We start from the raw sequence: 20,025 nt of genomic DNA, 5'->3' as shown, positions 1-20,025 counted from the left end.
TTAAAACTGTAAAGACTATAACATACTATGTTAAATCAAAACCGGATTTTTTTCAAAAATCCTATTTATTGTTATTTTATGGGGTTTTTATGGGAAAATAACATATTTGACCACAACTTTTGAACCGTAATTTTTACAGATATGGGATTTGTACCATTTTATTCAGAATATAAAGGGCTAGAACATACTAAATTTTTATCAAAATCGTTCGGGCCATTTTCGAGAAAATCCGATTTTTCCGGTTTTTTTATGGGTTTTTATGGGGAAATCCCCATTAAAAATAATAATTTCAAAAAAATGAAAAAAAACCTGGAGATACCATGGATTAGAACCTACATACCAAATTTCATCGAAATCGGACCACAGGTGTGGTCTCTAGCTCTGTACACATCCAGACAAACAGACACACACACACACACACACACACACACATCACTTCGAAAACCACTTTTTTGGGTCCAGGGGGACCCAAAACGAATATATCCACTCAAAACTCAAACTCGAAAATTTTGACGAAAACAATACTTTCTCCATATACTATGGTATAGGGGGAGAAAGTAAAAAACATTGTAAATAGTGTATATTAGTTTGACACAGTCCATCAAGAAATTCTGGGTCATCGACGTTGTAGGAGGTATTAAGGTAGAATAGTAAATTTAACGATTTAAATTTAGAGATGCATATATTTCTGGATATTTAAGGTAAATTTAATATTGTATAAAAATTTTCCTAACTTAGTATAGTAAGGTGTCCTTGTACCATTCTTTTAGTGGCTTTGCTCAAGCTGAAAGCCAACTTAACGGATGTCGCTTACTGCACCGGTCTGTGATGGCAGCTACGTCACCATAGTTTGTCTGTGGAATTGCTGTTGTTGCTACGTGTAAGGAAACGGTATAGTGGGATTGGGGGATTGGGCAGTGTTGTGATTAGAATTTCTCTTTTACGTCGGACTCGGAGTGGTCGTCGTGTCTAATTGTGCATGTAGGACTTTTGACAGTTTTATTAAATTTAGGCTAATAACGTTACATCTGTAAGGACTGGCTATTTCTGCGAAACACCCCCGCGCTCAAAATGGGAAGTAAGTATTGCAGTTTATTTGACGATGGCTAAAAATAGGTATTTTGAACCAACTCAGTTCAGTATGGGAGTTCATACGGATTAGTTATATTAAGTTAACTTAGTTGTAAAACTCAGTAATCATGGGTCTATTTTTTTTAGTCGTAATTGCCCTGATCTGCATACTGTAGCCTACTTAACTTTTCAAAATTATAGCCTAGCCTAGCTGTCTTACACTAACCTGGGTTGTGGTAGGACAATAGGCCATTAGAAATTCATCTTCATAGGCATAACTTACCTAGGCACTGTAGCTTAACTTACTAGCCTATCTCAAAGGACTTTATTTATTACTGTAGCCTACTGTCTGTGGCATTCTTGCTCAATATAACCTAGGCTTAGGCCTTCTCTGGCTGCTCTTCTCTGTAGTCTCGAAAACCAGAAAATAGTCAACCTAGGCCACAAGGCTATTTTAAATTTGCAAGAGGTGTGATGCTTGTTTGTAAATTTACTTATGGCCACTAGCCTACCGTTAGATCAGACGATTTCTCAACTTACGCTAGACGCTTTTCGAAGTCCAGCATAGACTAATAAGTTACCAGCAGTGTCTTAAACCACTAAAATCCACTGACTTTCTCCTTTATTTTAAGTATTAAGCCTTAAGCCGTGTTAACACAGGAGTTTCAAACAAAAAGTTGCAAACTTTAAGTAAAAATAAACTTAATTTAACTTTAATTGCAAACAGCAGTTGCAAACGGTAGTTTCAATTAAATGTTTGCAATTTTTATTTCATGATTTGTTTTCATGTTTCATGAAATTGTTTGAAATAATTTCTACCTTGATTATGACTAGCCTCGTCCTGGTTCCTCGGATCAGTCCTTCCGAGGATTTCAAGTGTCTAGTTATTACAACGCTGTGTCGTGTTGTCTAGGCCGAGACGATGCTGGGTGAACATCAGTAATTGTATAAATCATCAAATTAAAATTATTATTCATTTTAGCGAATTTCCCTATAGGGAAGTAGCTATTACCGTAGGTGGCACGGTAAGACCTAGACCCGGGACCGATTTACTTTTTCATTTTGATGTCCCCAGAGGCCAAAAACACTATTCGGTAATTATGTCGACCTCCAGTCAACGCTCTAAAAATTATTAATTTTTTTTCAATCTGTTCGTTTTTTAGTGCTGATTCCAAAAAATGATAGGTATTCATTTTTTGCGGAAACGTCCCGTTTTCCCGGAAAATGGGAAAAACGGGAAAAATAGTTTTTTGCCTAAAACCCATGTTGTGAGTACTCAAATTGTGCGGAATTTCCTCCTGAACAAGAATATGTAATTCTTATTACGATCGGACCACTATTAAGTAAAATATCACCGGAAAAGCGGCCGCTGGCTACTCCCCTCAAAACACAAAATTTTCCAATTTCTCTTTAGACCTTTTTAAAGAGCTTAAGAAAACAAATAATTTAGTATATATAAAAGTATTTTTGTTCGATTATAAGTAACGGAGAAAATTAAAAAAAATTGTAAATTTAAAATTCCCATGTTATTCTTATGGAGAATATTGTCAAATTTTGTAGTTTGCTTGTTTATGAATATATTTTGATCAAACTTGGCAAATTTATTTATTTTGTACCGTACTCCTTATCAATATACCACTATCAATATTTTACTCAAAAACACAATTTATTAGTTTCCTTGTAGCAGCAAACCTAGGTACTCGTTAAACCCAATGTTGATTAAAATATATTTAACTGAAAATCAATTCAGACAAATGGAAATTCGCTTAGTCGGCAGGTTTGCTGCGGCGGGGGTATTTAAAGATTACAAGGACCTAATTATAACCCTTTTAATTCACATGAGACGTTATTTTAAAATTAGACGACCTTGTCATTTGAGGTTAGTGTTAATTCATTGATCCAGTCAAACAGCATTTTTCCGATTAATTTAACACTGCGTCGAGACACAGGGTCGCAGTGAGTGAGAGTGGAGGTGGTAGCGTAGGGGATGGCGGAGAAATGTTTCTGTTTCGTGTTTCAACGGCTCATTTTGACCGAAACTAGTGTTGCAAACAGAGAGGTTGCAACTCCCTTCGATCATTACCGACTTAAAGTGGAAACAAAAATTTCTGTTGCAAACACTGAAAAACTGTTTGCAACAGCAAAATGTTTTGTCTAAAAATGTGCGCTTTTAGAGATGTTTGCAATTTCTGTTTGTAACTCGTGTTTCTAACTCCGGTGTAAACGCGGCTTTACCGTACTTACCTAGGCCTCCCATTTATTTATTTATACGGTACCATTAACTTAGTTGAACACTAACTTTGTATTTAGGCTAAGTTACCACTTGCCTATTCAATATAGGTAATTAACTTAACTTACTGTAGATAGAGTTTAGCATCTAGGCTTAACTTACCAATCCCTTATGTTTATCTGAAACCAAACGTTCTTGTTAAGCTCTTTCAAACGATAAGGTAACTTAGGCCTATTCATTTATCAAGACTGCAAAATTGTCTTTTAGGCATATAGGCCTACCTACATGTAAATATTTCACATTATGTAAGCCTAACAAACAATCAGGCCCTAAAGGGAAAAAGGCAAATACTGTATTTACCTTAGGCCTTCTTACACAGGGATATTATGTAATTTTTATGTATGTCAACTTACTTAGCATATTTTTCACGCTGAATCCAAAAGTGCAATCAGTTTTTGTCGGAGAGATTCCTAAGTAGCCGTAGTGGCCGTAAAACGAAGGTTAAGATTACAAACCTAAGGGTAGCCTAATTGAGTGGTACTGAAGGTAGGCTAATTGTAATGTGGTCTGGACGGGGTCCGTACTGAGTGAGGAGTGAGGACTAGAGTGAGAAGAGCAAACAGCTGTTTATACTTGATCTAATGCGGAATGAAATCAAATCAATTAGTTCTGAAACCAAATAATCAGTTCTTATTTAGGCATATTTAAGGAAGGTAGGTCAGGTTTTATGCGGATTCGTGACTGTATTAAGTGTTTTGAAGTGAGGTTAGATTAGAAAGGTCAAGGTTAGGTTATAATGAACCAACTATTAATTTATGCTACCGGGTACTTCCAGACTGTTTTTGCAAAATTAAATATAGGCCTACCTTGTGAGTGAAACACAATGAAATAACGATATCAAAAATGTGCAAGCATTTAAATTAATGAGTCGGTTCATTAAAACCTACCTTACCCTTTACCTTCCTAAATAATCTAACCTCACTTCATAACACTTAATAGGCTACAGTCATAAATCTGCATAAAACCCGACCTACCTTCCTCACATGCCTTTTCTGACTTGAAATGTGATTTAAACATTGATATTAAGATTGGGTTAGGTTAGATTACATTATGTAACCTCAATTTATTAGCTGCTGATAGGCCTACATAAAATTATGCACTGTGGCACAATGGGATTACATACTATGGGACGTTCATTAACCAATGTTGAGGATTGGAATGAGGATGATCATGAAGGCAGTGGCCTAGCTCTAGCTTCTATTATGTAGGCCTACTGATATTTTACGTGAACGAATTCTATTTTATTTTTATAATTTATGTTGATGTGATCAATAGTTTATGTATCGTAAGTTAATTGATTTATTGTTTTTTCTAAACAGCACCAAAGTCCATTTTCTCTTAAAAATCTAGTCATTGCATATTGTAACTCTGATTTTACTCTCATGGCGTCGTGTGTGGTTTTGTCTGTTTAGTATCGAATCTAAACAACTGACAGATGTTAAACCACTCCTCAAACCCTTCACCCCTATGAGTGTTAGTCGCCACTAGAACTTGGACTCGTCCATACCACAAATATGTTAAAAAATCAACAAAACTGTAGCTAAATATTAATTATTTAACTGTACGGCCAATTAGGAATCTCTCCGACAAAAACTGATTGCATTTTTGGATTCAGGGTGAAAAATACTGTAAGTAGATATATCAAAATTACATAGGCCCTAATATCCCAGTGTAAGTACAGTAAATAATTAGGCTACCGAGAAAAATTATGTAGGCTACCGGTGAGAAAATAGATTCGTTCAAGATTAATGAAGCTTGATGATGACACAGACTGTATTTTTGTGTTCCAGTTAAATTCTTGGAGGTTATAAAACCATTCTGCAGCATACTACCAGAAATCGCAAAACCTGAAAGGAAGGTAAGAGAATAAAAGTCCTACTATAGGTACATACTTTCCTCTTGGTTTACTTTGAATTGTCCAGCTTTAACCCTCCAAGTGTCCATAGTAATGGTTTTAATGTTGGCCCATTTATTGCGCAATCGCAGGGTTTTATTAAAATGTATTAAAATGTTTTATTAAAATGCATAACCTATCTTCTAGAAACTTAAAAACTCTCTAAAGTTTACGGTTTTTGTTAAGTTTATTTATATAATTTTGTTTGGAAAATCATGGTCTTCAATGTAAGGGTAAAACATTCCAAAAAATATTGTCAACACTATTTTTGGCTTAAAAAATTTCTCAAAAATTATAAAATTAAAAAAAAATTTAGGTTTGCGCTCAATAATTTTTTTATAATCTATACCTAGTTTTACAAATATTTGAAACTAGCCACTTTGTTCTAGATTTTATGAGGATTCTAAAAATATAATAATAGAAGGAAGTTTTAATTTGCAATTGGGTGAGAAACAGATTATGTACATTTAGCGGGCTAAGAATGCATAACCTACTTCTTCAGGATCATCAACCAGCCCTTCAAAATCACTTAATCTTCTTATAATGCACTACGTATAATCACTACTTTTTATTTTTAACACTAAAACATTGATAAACACAACAAAACACATCAGTCATCGATGTGAGCTTAACCGCACGTCATCTGTCTGCTACAATATGATCGGAACTAAAATTAACCCTCCGAGTGTCATGCGTCGCTGCAGCGACTCACGAACACTGTTTACGGCGAAGGCTCTATGACTGACAAAATCGGATTGAACTGGATCTAGTTAGGTATCGTTCTTTTCGTTAGATTCTAAGCTTTCTCCAGAGGTCTGTCTCTAAGCGCTTTATGTTCTCCGAGCTGATCGTAATTGTAGCAGACAGCTGATGTGCGTATTTGTAAACAGGTTAGTTAACCTCGGACCGATGACTGATGTGTTTTATTATGTTTATCATTGTTTTAGTGTTAAAAATCAAAAGTAGTGATATACGTGGTGCATTATAAGAAGATTTAAGTGATTTTGAAGGGCTGGTTGATGATCCTGTAGAAGTAGGTAGTGATATTGATGTAAATTATCAGCCAGATTCCTAGCTATGGTTAGGCTATGCATTCTTAGTTCACTATGTACGCATCACTATGTACTGAAATCTGTTTTTTGCCCATAACTTATTTATTTGCAAATCTACTTCCTTATATTATTATATATTTGTAATCCTCATAAAATTTAGAACAAAGTGGCTATTTTCAAATATTTATAGGCCTATAATTTATACAATTTCATTGAGCGCGAACTTATTTTTTTTCAATTTTTCCAAAATAATTTTTATTTTTACCTAAAAAAATTTTTTTGAAACAAACATTCCTTAGGTTTTATGTACGATATTGAAGCCCATGATTTTCCTAACAAAGTGGTATATAGAACAGTAGAATTAACATTGTTTTAAGCTTTTCAGATCCGTTTTAATAAAACCTTGCAAATGCGCCAAAAATAGGCGGACATTAAGGCCTAAACTATGGACACTCGGAGGGTTAAAAGCGTCTAGAAACAGACATCAGGAGAAAGCTTAGAATCTGCCGAAAAAAAAAACTAAGCCTACCTATCTCGATCCAGTTCAATCTGATTCAGTCAGTCCCAGAGCCTTCGGTGTTCAAACAATGTTTGTGAGTCGCAAAAAAGACGCATCACACCACAGCAGGTGTGATGTGCGACGCTTAACACTCGGAGGGTTAAATTAAGTTAAGTCACCTTAACTATTAAATTCAATGATAATTGACTGACAAAATAAAATAATAATTTCATCATAGGCCTAACTTATGGCAGTCACAAATGTCTTGTGTCATAAGCCCATACCTTGGCCCAGGTGATGCTGTAATTTTTAAAATAAAAGAGTTGTAAACATTGTGAAATTAACCAATGTACTACTACTACTGTCATTACTAGCACCCTAAAGCTAACTACCTTAACCAAGAACTACCACAACTTGCAGCTAAAAATGTGCTCATTATAAATGTGCACTCCCTACAATACGGTAATGAGTAAAATAATATTGTATTAAGGCTGTATAAGTTATTAAGCTTTAAATTATTGGAAGGTGTAAATGTTTTTAACACACAATTTGCTAACATTGCAAATTACAAACTTAAGTTGTTAGTCTCATGGAAGATAAATCAATCTTAGACCTACTTAAACTCGATGTAGTAACTGGAAACGTTTTATGCACACATCAGCTGGACAATCATTGCCAACCAGTTTTTTTTATCTTAGACTGATTTAACTCATTACAACATTACTTAGACTGTTCTTGTAAGTATCCACATTTCCTGATCCTAGTCTTTAAAGACCTCTTGGGATAATCCAAAAACCATATTTATTTTTTTCAGATCCAGTTTAGAGAAAAGGTGTTATGGACGGCAATCACCCTCTTCATATTCTTAGTATGCTGTCAAGTAAGTTGAAAAATGTTTTTTATGGTCTCACTCAAATTATAGGCTCGACATTCTTCTAGTAGGTTAGATAAGAATGGGATATATTCTCACATCAGCTTACCTGAAGTTTCAATTTGTCAGTACCATATAACTCCATATACAGGGTGTCCCGGAACTCTCTACCAATATTTTAGGGCATTGTTCCTGGGTAAGAAACATATCTAAATATCATATTTAAATTGTCCGGAAGTCCTTATTTACTCAGATAGCCGCCATTTTGTTTTTTTCACTTATTAATTTTTTTCTGAAGATTGGTTAAACATACGAAGTTGAAACTTAGCACAAACATTTATGACAACTAGACAAAGCTACAAAAAAATTATGACGATTTTTCAAATTCATAAAACAAAATAGCGGCTGATTAAAATTTTGTTTCTTAAATTTCTCGAAAACCGTTGATTTTACAAAAATTTTACAAGAATAACTTTTTTATTGCAATTTTATTAAAAATCGATCGACACCTTAATCTTTAAGATCGGACGAGTATTAACTGAGATATGGCAGTTTTAGTGATAAGTGACCACTTTCAGCATGCGCTGCAACTAATATCCGGCGGTCACGTATCACTAAAACTGCCATATCTCAGTTAATACTCGTCCGATCTTAAAGATTAAGGTGTCGATCGATTTGTAATGAAATTGCCTTAAAAAAGTTATTCTTGTAAAATTTTAAACAGCCGCCATTTTGTTTTATGAATTTGAAAAATTGTCATAATTTTTTTGTAGCTTTGTCTAGTTGTCATAAATGTTGTTGCAAAGTTTCAACTTCGTATGTTTAACCAATTTTCAGGAAAAAATTAATAAGTGAAAAAAACAAAATGGCGGCTATCTGAGTAACTAAGGACTTCCGGACAATTTAAATATGATATTTAGATATGTTTCTTACCCAGGAACAATGCCCTAAAATATTGGTAGAGAGTTCCGGGACACCCTGTATAGCCTAATCACACAAAATAAAAAACGTTTGCTGTTAGATTTAAGCTTATAACTTACCCATTATATATTTTTTATACTTTTGCCTAAACTCAAAAATGTCATCTTACACCCTACTAAAGATGTTGCAAACTCAGTTAGGCCTCTATGACCAAATTTTAAGCAATCATGTTGCCTATGGTTCTTGGTTATTATTCCTCTTGTTAGTTTCAAGAAGAAGATTAAAATTTGAATTTATGTTTCATGATAAGTTAGCCTCTGGATTAAGACGTATGGCAAGATTAAAAAGGTTTGAATTACCTGTTGCATCAATTAATCCTGATGCTGTTATTTATAACACACCAGGATCAATTGACGCAACAGGTAATTTAAACCTTTCTTGAATTTAACTTATGTGTCTTTAGACAAAAAACCAGTTCTTTCAGGGAGTGCTGCCAAGGTCTAACTTACTACATACTGCTTCATAATTTAATTTTTCCACTTCAATTGTACACAATCTGCAACACCATTCTCTATCCTGAAATTGAGCAAAACCCAATGACTAAAGTGTTAAACAATTAACCAGAATTGCAATTCTACTTCAATGTTCTGCAACCAAACTTGTCAGGGCCTGATTGTAATTTGTATTCCAGATCCCACTGTTCGGAATCATGAGTTCCGACTCAGCAGATCCATTCTACTGGATCCGTGTGATTCTGGCTAGTAACCGAGGAACATTGATGGAGCTGGGAATCTCGCCTATCGTCACCTCTGGCCTCATCATGCAGCTGTTGGCTGGTGCCAAGATCATTGAGGTCGGAGACACGCCCAAAGACAGAGCGTTGTTTAACGGTGCTCAAAAATGTAAGTCTCCAGATCCATCTTTGGTTATGGGGTTGATACTGTGTTTATTTTGGAACTTAAGTAAATAGGATGCCTAAGACATTGTCTGACGATGTAGTGAAAAGAAAACACCATCTTAAGCTGGGTTTTCCTAGGTGCGGAATCGGCGAGCGGAGAGAGGAACGAGGAGAGCGGAATTGAAATTAACATGGCATTTTGCTCCGGTTGTAGGAAAACAGTAACATTAAATTGCCTAAGACAAGTGGAGTCCGCTCTCCGCGTTCCTCTCTCCGTTCGCCGATTACGTGCCTAGGAAAACCCGGCTTTAACGATGAAGTGAAATTACTATCTCACTTCCTATTAAAAGCAGGCATTTTGAAATAGGCCTAATAGATTATTCAGCATACCTACAATCATTTTTTGTGAGCTAGTGGGGTTACACTGATCTCCCATCTTTACTTCCCATCACAAAATAGTGTTAAAGACTTATGTACCTGTCTTGTCTAGTGTTTGGCATGGTGATCACCGTTGGACAGGCTATCGTCTACGTGATGACAGGAATGTACGGAGATCCCTCGGAGATCGGCGCAGGTGTCTGTCTGCTCATCATCATCCAGCTGTTTGTTGCGGGTTTGATTGTGTTGCTGCTTGATGAGTTGCTACAGAAGGGCTACGGTCTTGGGTCTGGTATCTCACTGTTCATTGCTACCAACATTTGTGAAACCATCGTCTGGAAGGCTTTCAGCCCTGCTACTGTCAACACAGGTAATGGGTTTAATGGTCTTTTATTGTTAGTTTAGATACTGTGGATGATGGTAAAGCTACAGCCCATTTTCATAAAAGTAACTTAGGTTTATAATTTTAAAACTATGAGGAGTTAAAGAACTCGTAGTTGCCTAAGAGTACTTTGCAATATATTAGTAGTCTTATTCACTACCGGTACGGTAAGTAAAAAGACAGAAAGGTTTTATATCAAATTTTTTGTTTTGCCGAAGTAGGCTAAGGTATGCAACGAAAATGTTAACTAGTAAGATGACTATTCCAACCTAGATGCTTTTGATGTACCTACTTTACCAGACAGTTTCATATTTTACTCAATAATTTTGTTACTACCGGGGAATAATTTTGTTCCAGGTAGAGGAACTGAGTTTGAAGGAGCTGTCATTGCTCTGTTTCATCTTCTGGCCACTAGACAAGATAAGGTCAGAGCTCTGCGTGAAGCTTTCTACAGACAGAACCTTCCCAATCTGATGAATCTTTTGGCCACTGTCCTCGTCTTTGCTATCGTCATATACTTCCAGGTAGGTTTAAGTGTTATATAGAGTGTTAAATGGTAAATATTTAGTTACTCTATGGTTGCATGTTGTTAATGAGTAATGTCATGTGTAAGTTTTACACATTGTGTTTTTATCATCTTTGAAATCCTGGAATTTCCCCTTAATTATATTTATAAATATTTTGCTTAACACCCTAATAACATAAGTTATGTTAATATTTCTCAATCCAAACCTAACGATGTTCACCATTGTCGGCAATCAGGAACAACTTAAAGACTAATTCGGAATACTTAGAAGATTTCCGTGTGCATTACTACGTTTGCTGGATTCAATAATATTCACTGATGTTTTGCAGGGATTCCGTGTAGATCTTCCCATCAAATCCGCTCGCTACAGGGGTCAGTACAGCAGCTACCCTATCAAACTGTTCTACACTTCCAACATACCAATCATCCTGCAGTCTGCTCTCGTCTCTAACCTCTACGTTATCTCTCAGGTAAGCTTATCACTATTGGGGATGTACGGGACAAGATTGTGTACTTGCAATGTAAAAGTTTGTTTATTAGCAGCAGAGTGCCAGAGTCGGCAAATTAAATTGCCCTCGTTTTTAAGCCTCGTTAATTATAATCTCACTATCAACTTTTATCCTAACAGGGCTAAACAGGTTCTTCTGTGATCTAGTCGATCATCTGCATTCAATATTTTCTGACCATTCCTAAATCGTTTTGATGAATGGGAGAGTTTTGCTAAATGTAAAATAATAAATAATTTTGCTAGTCTTGATTTTTTTCTAATCTATTTTCCCATGTGTAAAAAATTAAAAATTAAAAAATGAGTTAAAAGGTTCCTGTGGTATAGGAACTAGGGTTAACATACATACATTACTTAAATTTAAAACTACATCGTAATTTCACTGAGTTTCTAAAATCAACCTTAGGTAAATCACTTTAAAATACTCTCCATTTACATATCTCTGGTACAGGGTACAGATAAGGATATTCTAATCTTGCCCATTTGCATTCCTGAATTATGATTCATTAGAAACAATTTTGTAGGGATGGACGAGATTGGATTTTTAGTTCGAGACGAGACGAGATTTTTTATTTCTCATAAAATTTCGAGACGAGATCGAGACGGGATTTCCCTTCTCATACACAACGGGAAATGCACGTTCGGAATTTTTACCTGATTTTGTAACATTGTTAGATGACTGTTTAAATACTAAAATAATGATAATAGATAAAGATAAGTATACACCACCATTCATTGCCGACATATTTTCACTTGGTTATGACGGATGTAGTTTTTTCAGCCGCCATCTTGGATCCGCCATTTTGAAATGTGATCAATTAATTTAAATATGAAAGTGGTGTTGTGACCCATCATTTTGAACTACTTTTTTGTACTGGACTCAATGCTGCAATCCGTTTTTGGTTATCAAGCTGTCTTGATGAAATATTAAAATAGTCTTATTTAAAATTTCAATATTTCAAAAACCAAAGATGCAAATGAAAAACGGATTGCGGCATTGAGTTCAGCATAAAAAGGTAGCTCAAAATGATGGGTCACAACACCACCTTCATATTTAAATTATTCATATTCATATTCAAACATCTTTATTCGTAAATCATGTACATTGGTGGTACAGTGAATAGTGTCAGAATACTTAAAATAAAAATACTATTTCTATTTATGGGAGGTGGAAAATTCATCAAAAGAATATAATGCTAGATTTATTAAATGCTCCTTTAGAATTTTCTTGAATTTAGATAGGTTTGTTTCTTTTTTTATGAATTCAGGGACAAATTTTAGAAAATCATTACCAGCATATGAGGGTTTTTTTTCAAAAAATTTTAATTTGTGAGGCTGGACAAACTCCCTTCTCCTCCTAAAATTATAAGAATGCACTGAATTTATTACTTTCTCAGATTCATTTTTTTTTGCGATAAGAATTGTTTCATAAATATATTGCCCATAAACTGTAAAAATTTGTAATTTCTTAAAATGTTCTTTTGCCGAATCATCTCGTTTAAGCTTAAGCATAATTCTGATAGCTTCTTTTTGTCGTTTCAGAATACTATCCATATTTAATATTTTTGTTGACCCATATAATGCTAAACCGAATGAAATATGGGAGTGAATGTGTGCAAAATATATACTTTTTAGGGTTTTCAAATTACAATAAAAGGACATTTTTGATAATGCGAACATTCCAGAGTTAGTTTTGGTTAAAACTTTCTGTGTGTGCTTATCCCAATTCAAATTTTCATCTATTGTTAATCCCAGAAAATTGATTTGATGTTCCTTTTGAATATTATTTGAGTTGTAAGTTATTGTTGGATCTTTTGTAATTCTGTTCTGTGCTGTTCTGAAATTTATAAATTTAGTTTTTTGTGAATTTAATAATAAGTTATGATTGTAGAAATAGTTCCCAATATTCTCTAATTCTACATATGTAAGAATTTCAGCTTCTTCTGGAGAGTTAGATGATACAATCAAATTAGAATCATCAGCGTAAAGACATAATTTAGAATTTTGCTTGTAGGTTAAAGTATCTTCCATGCCCTTAAGGTAACACAAAAATAGCAAAGGCCCCAAAATTGAACCTTGTGGCACCCCAAATTTAATTGGTTGATAAGTTGATGATGATTTGATAATTCTATTATGATTTGTCAAATGGGTAATTTCCACGAATTGAGATCTATTTGTCAAATAGGAAGAAAACCAATTAAGAGCTCTTTTTGATATTCCAATTATTTTAAGTTTTTCTAGTAATTTACTATGTTTTACACTATCAAACGCTTTAGAAAGGTACATAAATATGCCAATTGTATAATGTCCTTTGTCTACTGATTCAATGACTGATTCAATAAAAGAAACAGCTGCGCTTACAACTGATCTTCCATTCCGAAATCCATGCTGATTATCATCCAAAATATTAAATTTTTCCAAGAACTCGGATAATTGTAAGTATACGGCTTTTTCATACACTTTAGAAATTGAAGGAAGAACAGACACTGGGCGATAATTGGATATAATTTCAGGGTCATTTTTTTTGTGTAAAGGAATAATTTTTGCCTGCTTTAATATGTTAGGAAAAATGCCTGAAACAAACGAAGAATTGATCAGATGACAAACAATTTTGCTGATGTAGGTTTTTGCAGCCTTTATTATTGTTACAGGAATTTCGTCATGCCCACTGGAGTGTTTATTTTTTAAAGATTGAATTATTTTTTCCACCTCCCTTTCAGTGATCGGTTTCAGTTCAAATTTTGGCTTTACAAACAAGTCATCAATAAAATCAGCTTTCACATCAGCCGTCACATTCTGATTGTTACAATTTAAATTCTAAATCTGTAACCATGTTGCTAAAATAACCATTAAACATATTTGCAATTTTACCAGGGTCTAAAATTGTTTCTGAATTTTGTTTTAAAATGATATTTTCTAATGGTTTCTTGTCATTTTCCCCAACTTCAGAGTTGATTATATTCCAGACGGTTTTCTGAATGTTTTGGGAATTTCCAATTTTTTGTTGGAAATATCTGTGTTTAGCCTTATTTAGTTCTCTTTTATAAGTAGCCTTTTCCTGATGTAAAAAATCTTTTAGACTATTACTTTTATTACTACGATATTCCTTAGTCAGTTGAATAATATGCTGTTGTTTCATCTTTAATTCTTTAGTTATCCATGTACGTTTTTTATTTCTCTTTGTAACCAATATTTTTGGAAAAGCCTGATCAAAATAGTAAGAAAAAATTTTAAAAAAGACATCATACTTTGTTTCTACCCTGGAATTATATACATCGAGCCAAGATTCATTGGAAAGTAATTGTGTAAAAAGATTAGTGTTTTCAGGTGAAAATTTACGCAACTCTTTTTTAATCGGCAAATTTACGGTTTTCATAGAATGTTGGCATTTTACTTTTAATAGCTGTCCATCATGGTCAGATAAGAAAGTAACCAGACCTTCTACCTTTAAGTCAGATAATTTAATATTTTTTATCAAAAAGTTGTCTATTGCTGTCTCCGAATTATCTGTAACTCTTGTTGGGAAATTAACAAGGTACCTCATATTTTTGCTTTCTAACATCTGTTGTAATAATCTATGTCTGCTGTCCAATACTAAAACATCAATATTTAGGTCACCTGCTACAATAATTTTATCATATTTTTTATTAAAATAATCAATTAAAATATCTAACCTGTCCAGAAAAATATTTACATCTGATCTAGGTGACCTGTAAATACCAATAATGAGATATTTTTGCTTATTAATACTGAATTTACAGGCACAAAATTCAAATTGCAACTCTTCAAGTAGAACATTACAAATTGCATCCGGCACCGAGACCCTCCTCAGCTCAAAACTCTTCTCTGCCAAAATAATAACCCCTCCTTTAGACTTTACTTTTCTAGAAAAACTAGATTTTACTGAATAAGAATTTAAATTAACCCTTTTTATTTCCTCTTCTTTCGTGTCGTGTTCTGATAAAACAACTATATGGGGATTTACTTCGTCTAAAATTGCCTGTAGTGAATTTAATCTAGAAGGGAGGTGTTGAATGTTCTGGTGAAAAATTTTGATAAAATTATGTTGCGATTTTATTTGATTGGTGAGGTGGTTTGTAGAATTGAGTTTAAAGCTGAGAAAGATGACTGCGCCGCCCCACAGTTATGCATAACTGTATCCAACCCAGCACTGACCCCACTTCCATCACCATTACTCTGCTTTAACACTTCACTGTATGATAGGTCGCCAGGTGCCACAATAACTTGCTCTGTTTGTGTTGATGTCTGCTCCGTGAGTTGATCAGCTGCTCTTGTCTCCGTCGTGGACACTGGAGTAGTTGCAGCCTCATTAGGTGTTACATTGGCAGTGGTGTCTCCAGCTTTAGCTGTGTCCAGTTGAGGTGGTGAAAGGTGTCCCTGTTTTTTGTTGATAAAGTCTTTCAGTTGACAGACAAAGTCTTTGTGGGATAAGCCATTCTTTAAAGTCTGACCAGGATTGTGACCGTATGAGACTATTGTGACTTTAGCCTTAGTAATTTGTTGGAACTTAAAGATGTTGTTTATAAAGTGATTTAAATCTATCTTGTCCCGAACACAACCAATTGGGGAGCAGATGAGGTGTTCTAGCTTCTTCCTCCTAAAACTGTCGGTTAGGTCTTTAAAGGCAGTATCATAATCACTTTTGTAAGGTTTTTCAAAATATCTTGCTTTTGTTATTAGACTATACACGGCTGCTCCATTATGGTGATTTTGTATAGCCAAGTGACTGGTTAAGCGCTGTGATGGTTTAGGCTTTCCGAAATAAGACCTGAACACTACTGCTACCCCAGCAGTCATGTGGCCTGGATCAGAGAAATCGGCAGAGATGCTGTGTGCAAAACCAATTTTCTTGTTTTTTTTATGTTGTTGAAAAATATTACCGATGTGAGTTTCAACTAACTTTATAGGCATGGCATCATTATAAGGCTCTGTCATTTTAGCTACCTTCTTCTTAGCTCCTGATTTACTTAAGTTTACATCAGCTGAGTATATCCGCAACAACATATCTCTTATCGCAAACGCTAATTTTTTCTTGCCTCTTATGTTGAAATGGAGTCCTTGCCGTCCAAAATGAAACCGTTGAAATTTATTGCTGTCTAGGTCAACAAGATGAACATTTTGCATTCGCTCAGTTAGCTCTCCAATATAAGCATTAAGGAGATTTATTTTGTTTTGAACTGGATCCATGATATCAGCATCGAACCTCTGAGGAATTGTAGTCAAAATCACAGTTTTTTTGCTACTAATCTCGATAAGCTTTTTCTCCAGGTCTCTGTAAACTGACTCAAAGTTACCACAGAAAGAGTCATTGGTACCACCCATGAGGATAATAATGTCATCCAACGAACCCTGTGCTGCTTCTACAACACTTAGTAATGGTGCATTGGGGAGAACGGTTCCACTCGCTTCAATTTCACCCTGCCCAGCATTTTCAATAAATTGCTGAACACCCCTTCCTTGACTGTCCGAGTAAACCGAAAGCTTAATTTTCTTATTAAATATCTCTCCTATTTTTTTCTTAATATTTTCAGTCTTGTTTTTAAGATATGGCTTCCTAATGACAAATGAAGGTTGTTGTGTTGTAAGTGTTGCTTCTTGATCAGTAAAAACATTAATTGATCACATTTCAAAATGGCGGATCGAAGATGGCGGCTGAAAAAACTACATCCGTCATAACCAAGTGAAAATATGTCGGCAATGAATGGTGGTGTATACTTATCTTTATCTAGCACTATTTTGAGATTATGGTCTTAGTTTGTAAATGCTCAATGTTAAAATGCGCTAAAAATAAAGTTATAAAAAGTCCTCATAACTTTAGAACGGATCAAGATTTTTAAAAACTAATTGCTGCATTGTAATCAGCGTAAAATTCTAGTTTGAAATAATGGGTCACAACCCTACCTTTACATTTGAAAAAAAAACTTTGTATCCAATATGGCGGATCCAAGATGGCGGCCAAAAATGTATACCCAGTCAAAATGAAGTACTTACTACTCAACAATGATCTGACGTGGTCCGGAGATGATATCTTAAGAAATGTAAAAAAAAGTAGGGGGGGAACTCATTTAAAATTCACCCTGTATAATCGCTCTACGCGAGGGATTTAGTTTGCATCTGCAATTTTGGTAAAAAGAGAGAATACAACAATGTAGCTTTCAATATTTCTATCCCAAACATATATCTATTTCCAAATCAACTGATTGTTTTTAAATATTTACCACATATGCCGCAAAGAAAAATGGATGGTGTATAATGTATGGAAGAGTACTAAGTGCTCTTGTGCTGGTAGCGTTGCTGGCTTGTATTTAGTGTCTCAGACTTTAGTGTGAGTGGTATGAGTTTAATTCCTAGCATATTTGTAACTTAAATTTTATGGGCTTGGACAGCTTACCCTTTTTAAGTGTTTGTAATTCCATACCCTAAATTACTTTGGCCTTGACATTACAATAACAACATTTCCACCATGAAACGCACTTAGTGTAGTGTATACAGTGGTAGATCCATTAAGTTGCAGTCACTACACACCTGTATGGTAGGCCTAACTCAAGTATCTCTGTGTCAGATGTTAGCAGTCAAGTTCCATGGCAATCTGTTTGTCAACCTGCTGGGAGTGTGGGCTGACGTGGGAGGTGGTGGTCCCGCCAGAGCTTACCCTGTAGGCGGACTTTGCTACTATCTCTCACCCCCGGAGAACCTGGGACATATCTTGGAGGATCCCATCCACGCTGTCCTCTACATCGTCTTCATGCTGGGCTCCTGCGCCTTCTTCTCCAAGACTTGGATCGACGTTTCCGGCAGCTCTGCCAAGGATGTAAGTGAAAAATTGTAGAACTCAGTAGATGCTTGTTAATTCAGCATAGGTCGGGGACTTTGTGTGAGACTATTGGAAATGTCAGATTACTGAACATATTCTAAAATCTGCCATTATGGTAAGGCTAGCGTAAATACTGCTTATTTTAAACGAAATAAATCATTGCCAATTATTTAAATTTTTATCGTGATTATTGAGTAGTGGTTTTAAAATGCTAAAACAAATAACACACCCCTGGATTCAACCGACTGCAACTGAAATCTTCCGATCCCTACCGATGTTGCCAATAGCTCCATGTCAGAACTAGCACCCACAAAGGAAGATTAGTAGGAGAGGGAATGTACTAGCTTATTTTTTGTGCTAATTTCAGGTGGCAAAACAGCTGAAGGAGCAGCAGATGGTGATGAGAGGTCACAGAGATAACTCTATGATCCACGAACTCAACAGATACATCCCCACTGCAGCTGCCTTCGGTGGTCTTTGCATCGGAGCCTTGTCCGTCCTCGCTGACTTCATGGGAGCGATCGGCTCAGGAACCGGTATCCTATTGGCCGTCACCATCATCTACCAGTACTTTGAGATATTCGTCAAAGAGCAGAGCGAGATGGGCGGAATGAGCACGCTGCTTTTCTAAGTTGTTACGAAGCTTTAGGAGTTTTAATAAATTGTTATTTATTTGTGTCGATTTAGTGGTGAAAAAGACATTACATACTTGTCACATTGACAAACTTCTGCTAGACGACGCCAACTGTTAAATGTAATTTTGTACTTTAAATGACATTAAAAAATGTGAAAACTATTGGATTATTATTTTGAATCTTGGTTGTGTATTCGGTTTCATGTTTGTGTGATTTGATGTAAATGAAATTTTAATATATTTTTGAGGATCCATGTGCAGCTGTGTAATATGATAATCTGCAATTTGTTTAACTAGTTTTATTTTGCTTGTTTATACTTATCCGTGGTTTTTCAGCTTTTAATTTATTCAAGTCGCTCTACTGTAATGGAAATTTTAATTGAATTTTGCCTAATATTAACAATTATTTATGCATAAGTTTAGGTTAACTGTACCAATACTATGTATTGGTATTGTTTTATAAATACCTACCTTATAGTTTATTGTATTTAAAACAAAGGATATATTTACTTCAAGTTCCGTGCATATTCTCATCTCATGGTGTGGGGCGACCACTGATCATATTTCATTCCTCATTTCAACATTCGTTATTGTAATTTTGTACTATAAAATGACACTGAATAAACGTGTCCAGAAGTACAAGTGTTAATTATTCCATTACCTGCCTATTGAGTCAGTGTAAATGGGATTACTACTGAATGCTTATAGTATTGGTCTACAATCTGGAGGCTGCTAGTTAGGTCATGGGAAATTCAGCAGCTTTTTGATGGTTTGGGACTGGACCCAGCTGTCTTTGATCATGGTTGAAGAACCAGCTTATCATAGTCAGCAACAAAGATACATAAACGGTATCAGCATTCTGACACATACTTTCTCCCATAAGTTTGTCAACAACCTTTATCATGTGTAAGCGGTGAACGTAAATATACGGCCAAAACCAGAAATTTCGAACCTCAAAACCGAAAATTAAAAAATCAAATCCCGAATCTCAAAACTGAAACGCAAAACTTTTTTATTTGCCCAGTCAAGGCAAATTATTTATCTCAAAACAAATTAAGATAATAATAATTTGAATATGTGGCTAATAAACTAAACCTAAAAATATTTTTAATAAAATACAAACACTAAAATAAATATAAGTAATAGATGAATTAAAACATTTAGTGGTCAATAATATTATTTGGTTTAGTAAATACCGGTATGAAACTGTATATAGTAAATTGTTCTAGTATTAGTAATTATTTAATTTATTATACCTATTGCTGTTCA

The 20,025-nt window shown here is 34.9% G+C and overlaps 1 protein-coding gene across 1 annotated transcript; it reads left to right on the top strand.

Annotated features, from left to right (window-relative positions):
• Nucleotides 1-877: 877 nt before the first annotated feature.
• LOC128981906 (protein transport protein Sec61 subunit alpha) lies at nucleotides 878-19,398 on the top strand. The gene is made up of 9 exons (XM_054400897.1): nucleotides 878-1,078; nucleotides 5,152-5,219; nucleotides 7,621-7,686; nucleotides 9,290-9,500; nucleotides 9,987-10,244; nucleotides 10,614-10,780; nucleotides 11,112-11,252; nucleotides 17,871-18,119; nucleotides 18,490-19,398. Exons 1-9 carry the CDS (start codon nucleotides 1,072-1,074, stop codon nucleotides 18,751-18,753), a joined length of 1,431 nt encoding a protein of 476 aa, XP_054256872.1. The 5' UTR covers nucleotides 878-1,071; the 3' UTR covers nucleotides 18,754-19,398.
• Nucleotides 19,399-20,025: the final 627 nt, after the last annotated feature.

This window comes from Macrosteles quadrilineatus, unplaced genomic scaffold (genome assembly GCF_028750875.1).
Source record: "Macrosteles quadrilineatus isolate MER2022 unplaced genomic scaffold, UCM_ALF_1.0 Scaffold_57__1_contigs__length_777910, whole genome shotgun sequence".
Classification (NCBI taxonomy): domain Eukaryota; kingdom Metazoa; phylum Arthropoda; class Insecta; order Hemiptera; family Cicadellidae; genus Macrosteles; species Macrosteles quadrilineatus.
This window is presented reverse-complemented; position numbering and strand designations above follow the sequence as displayed.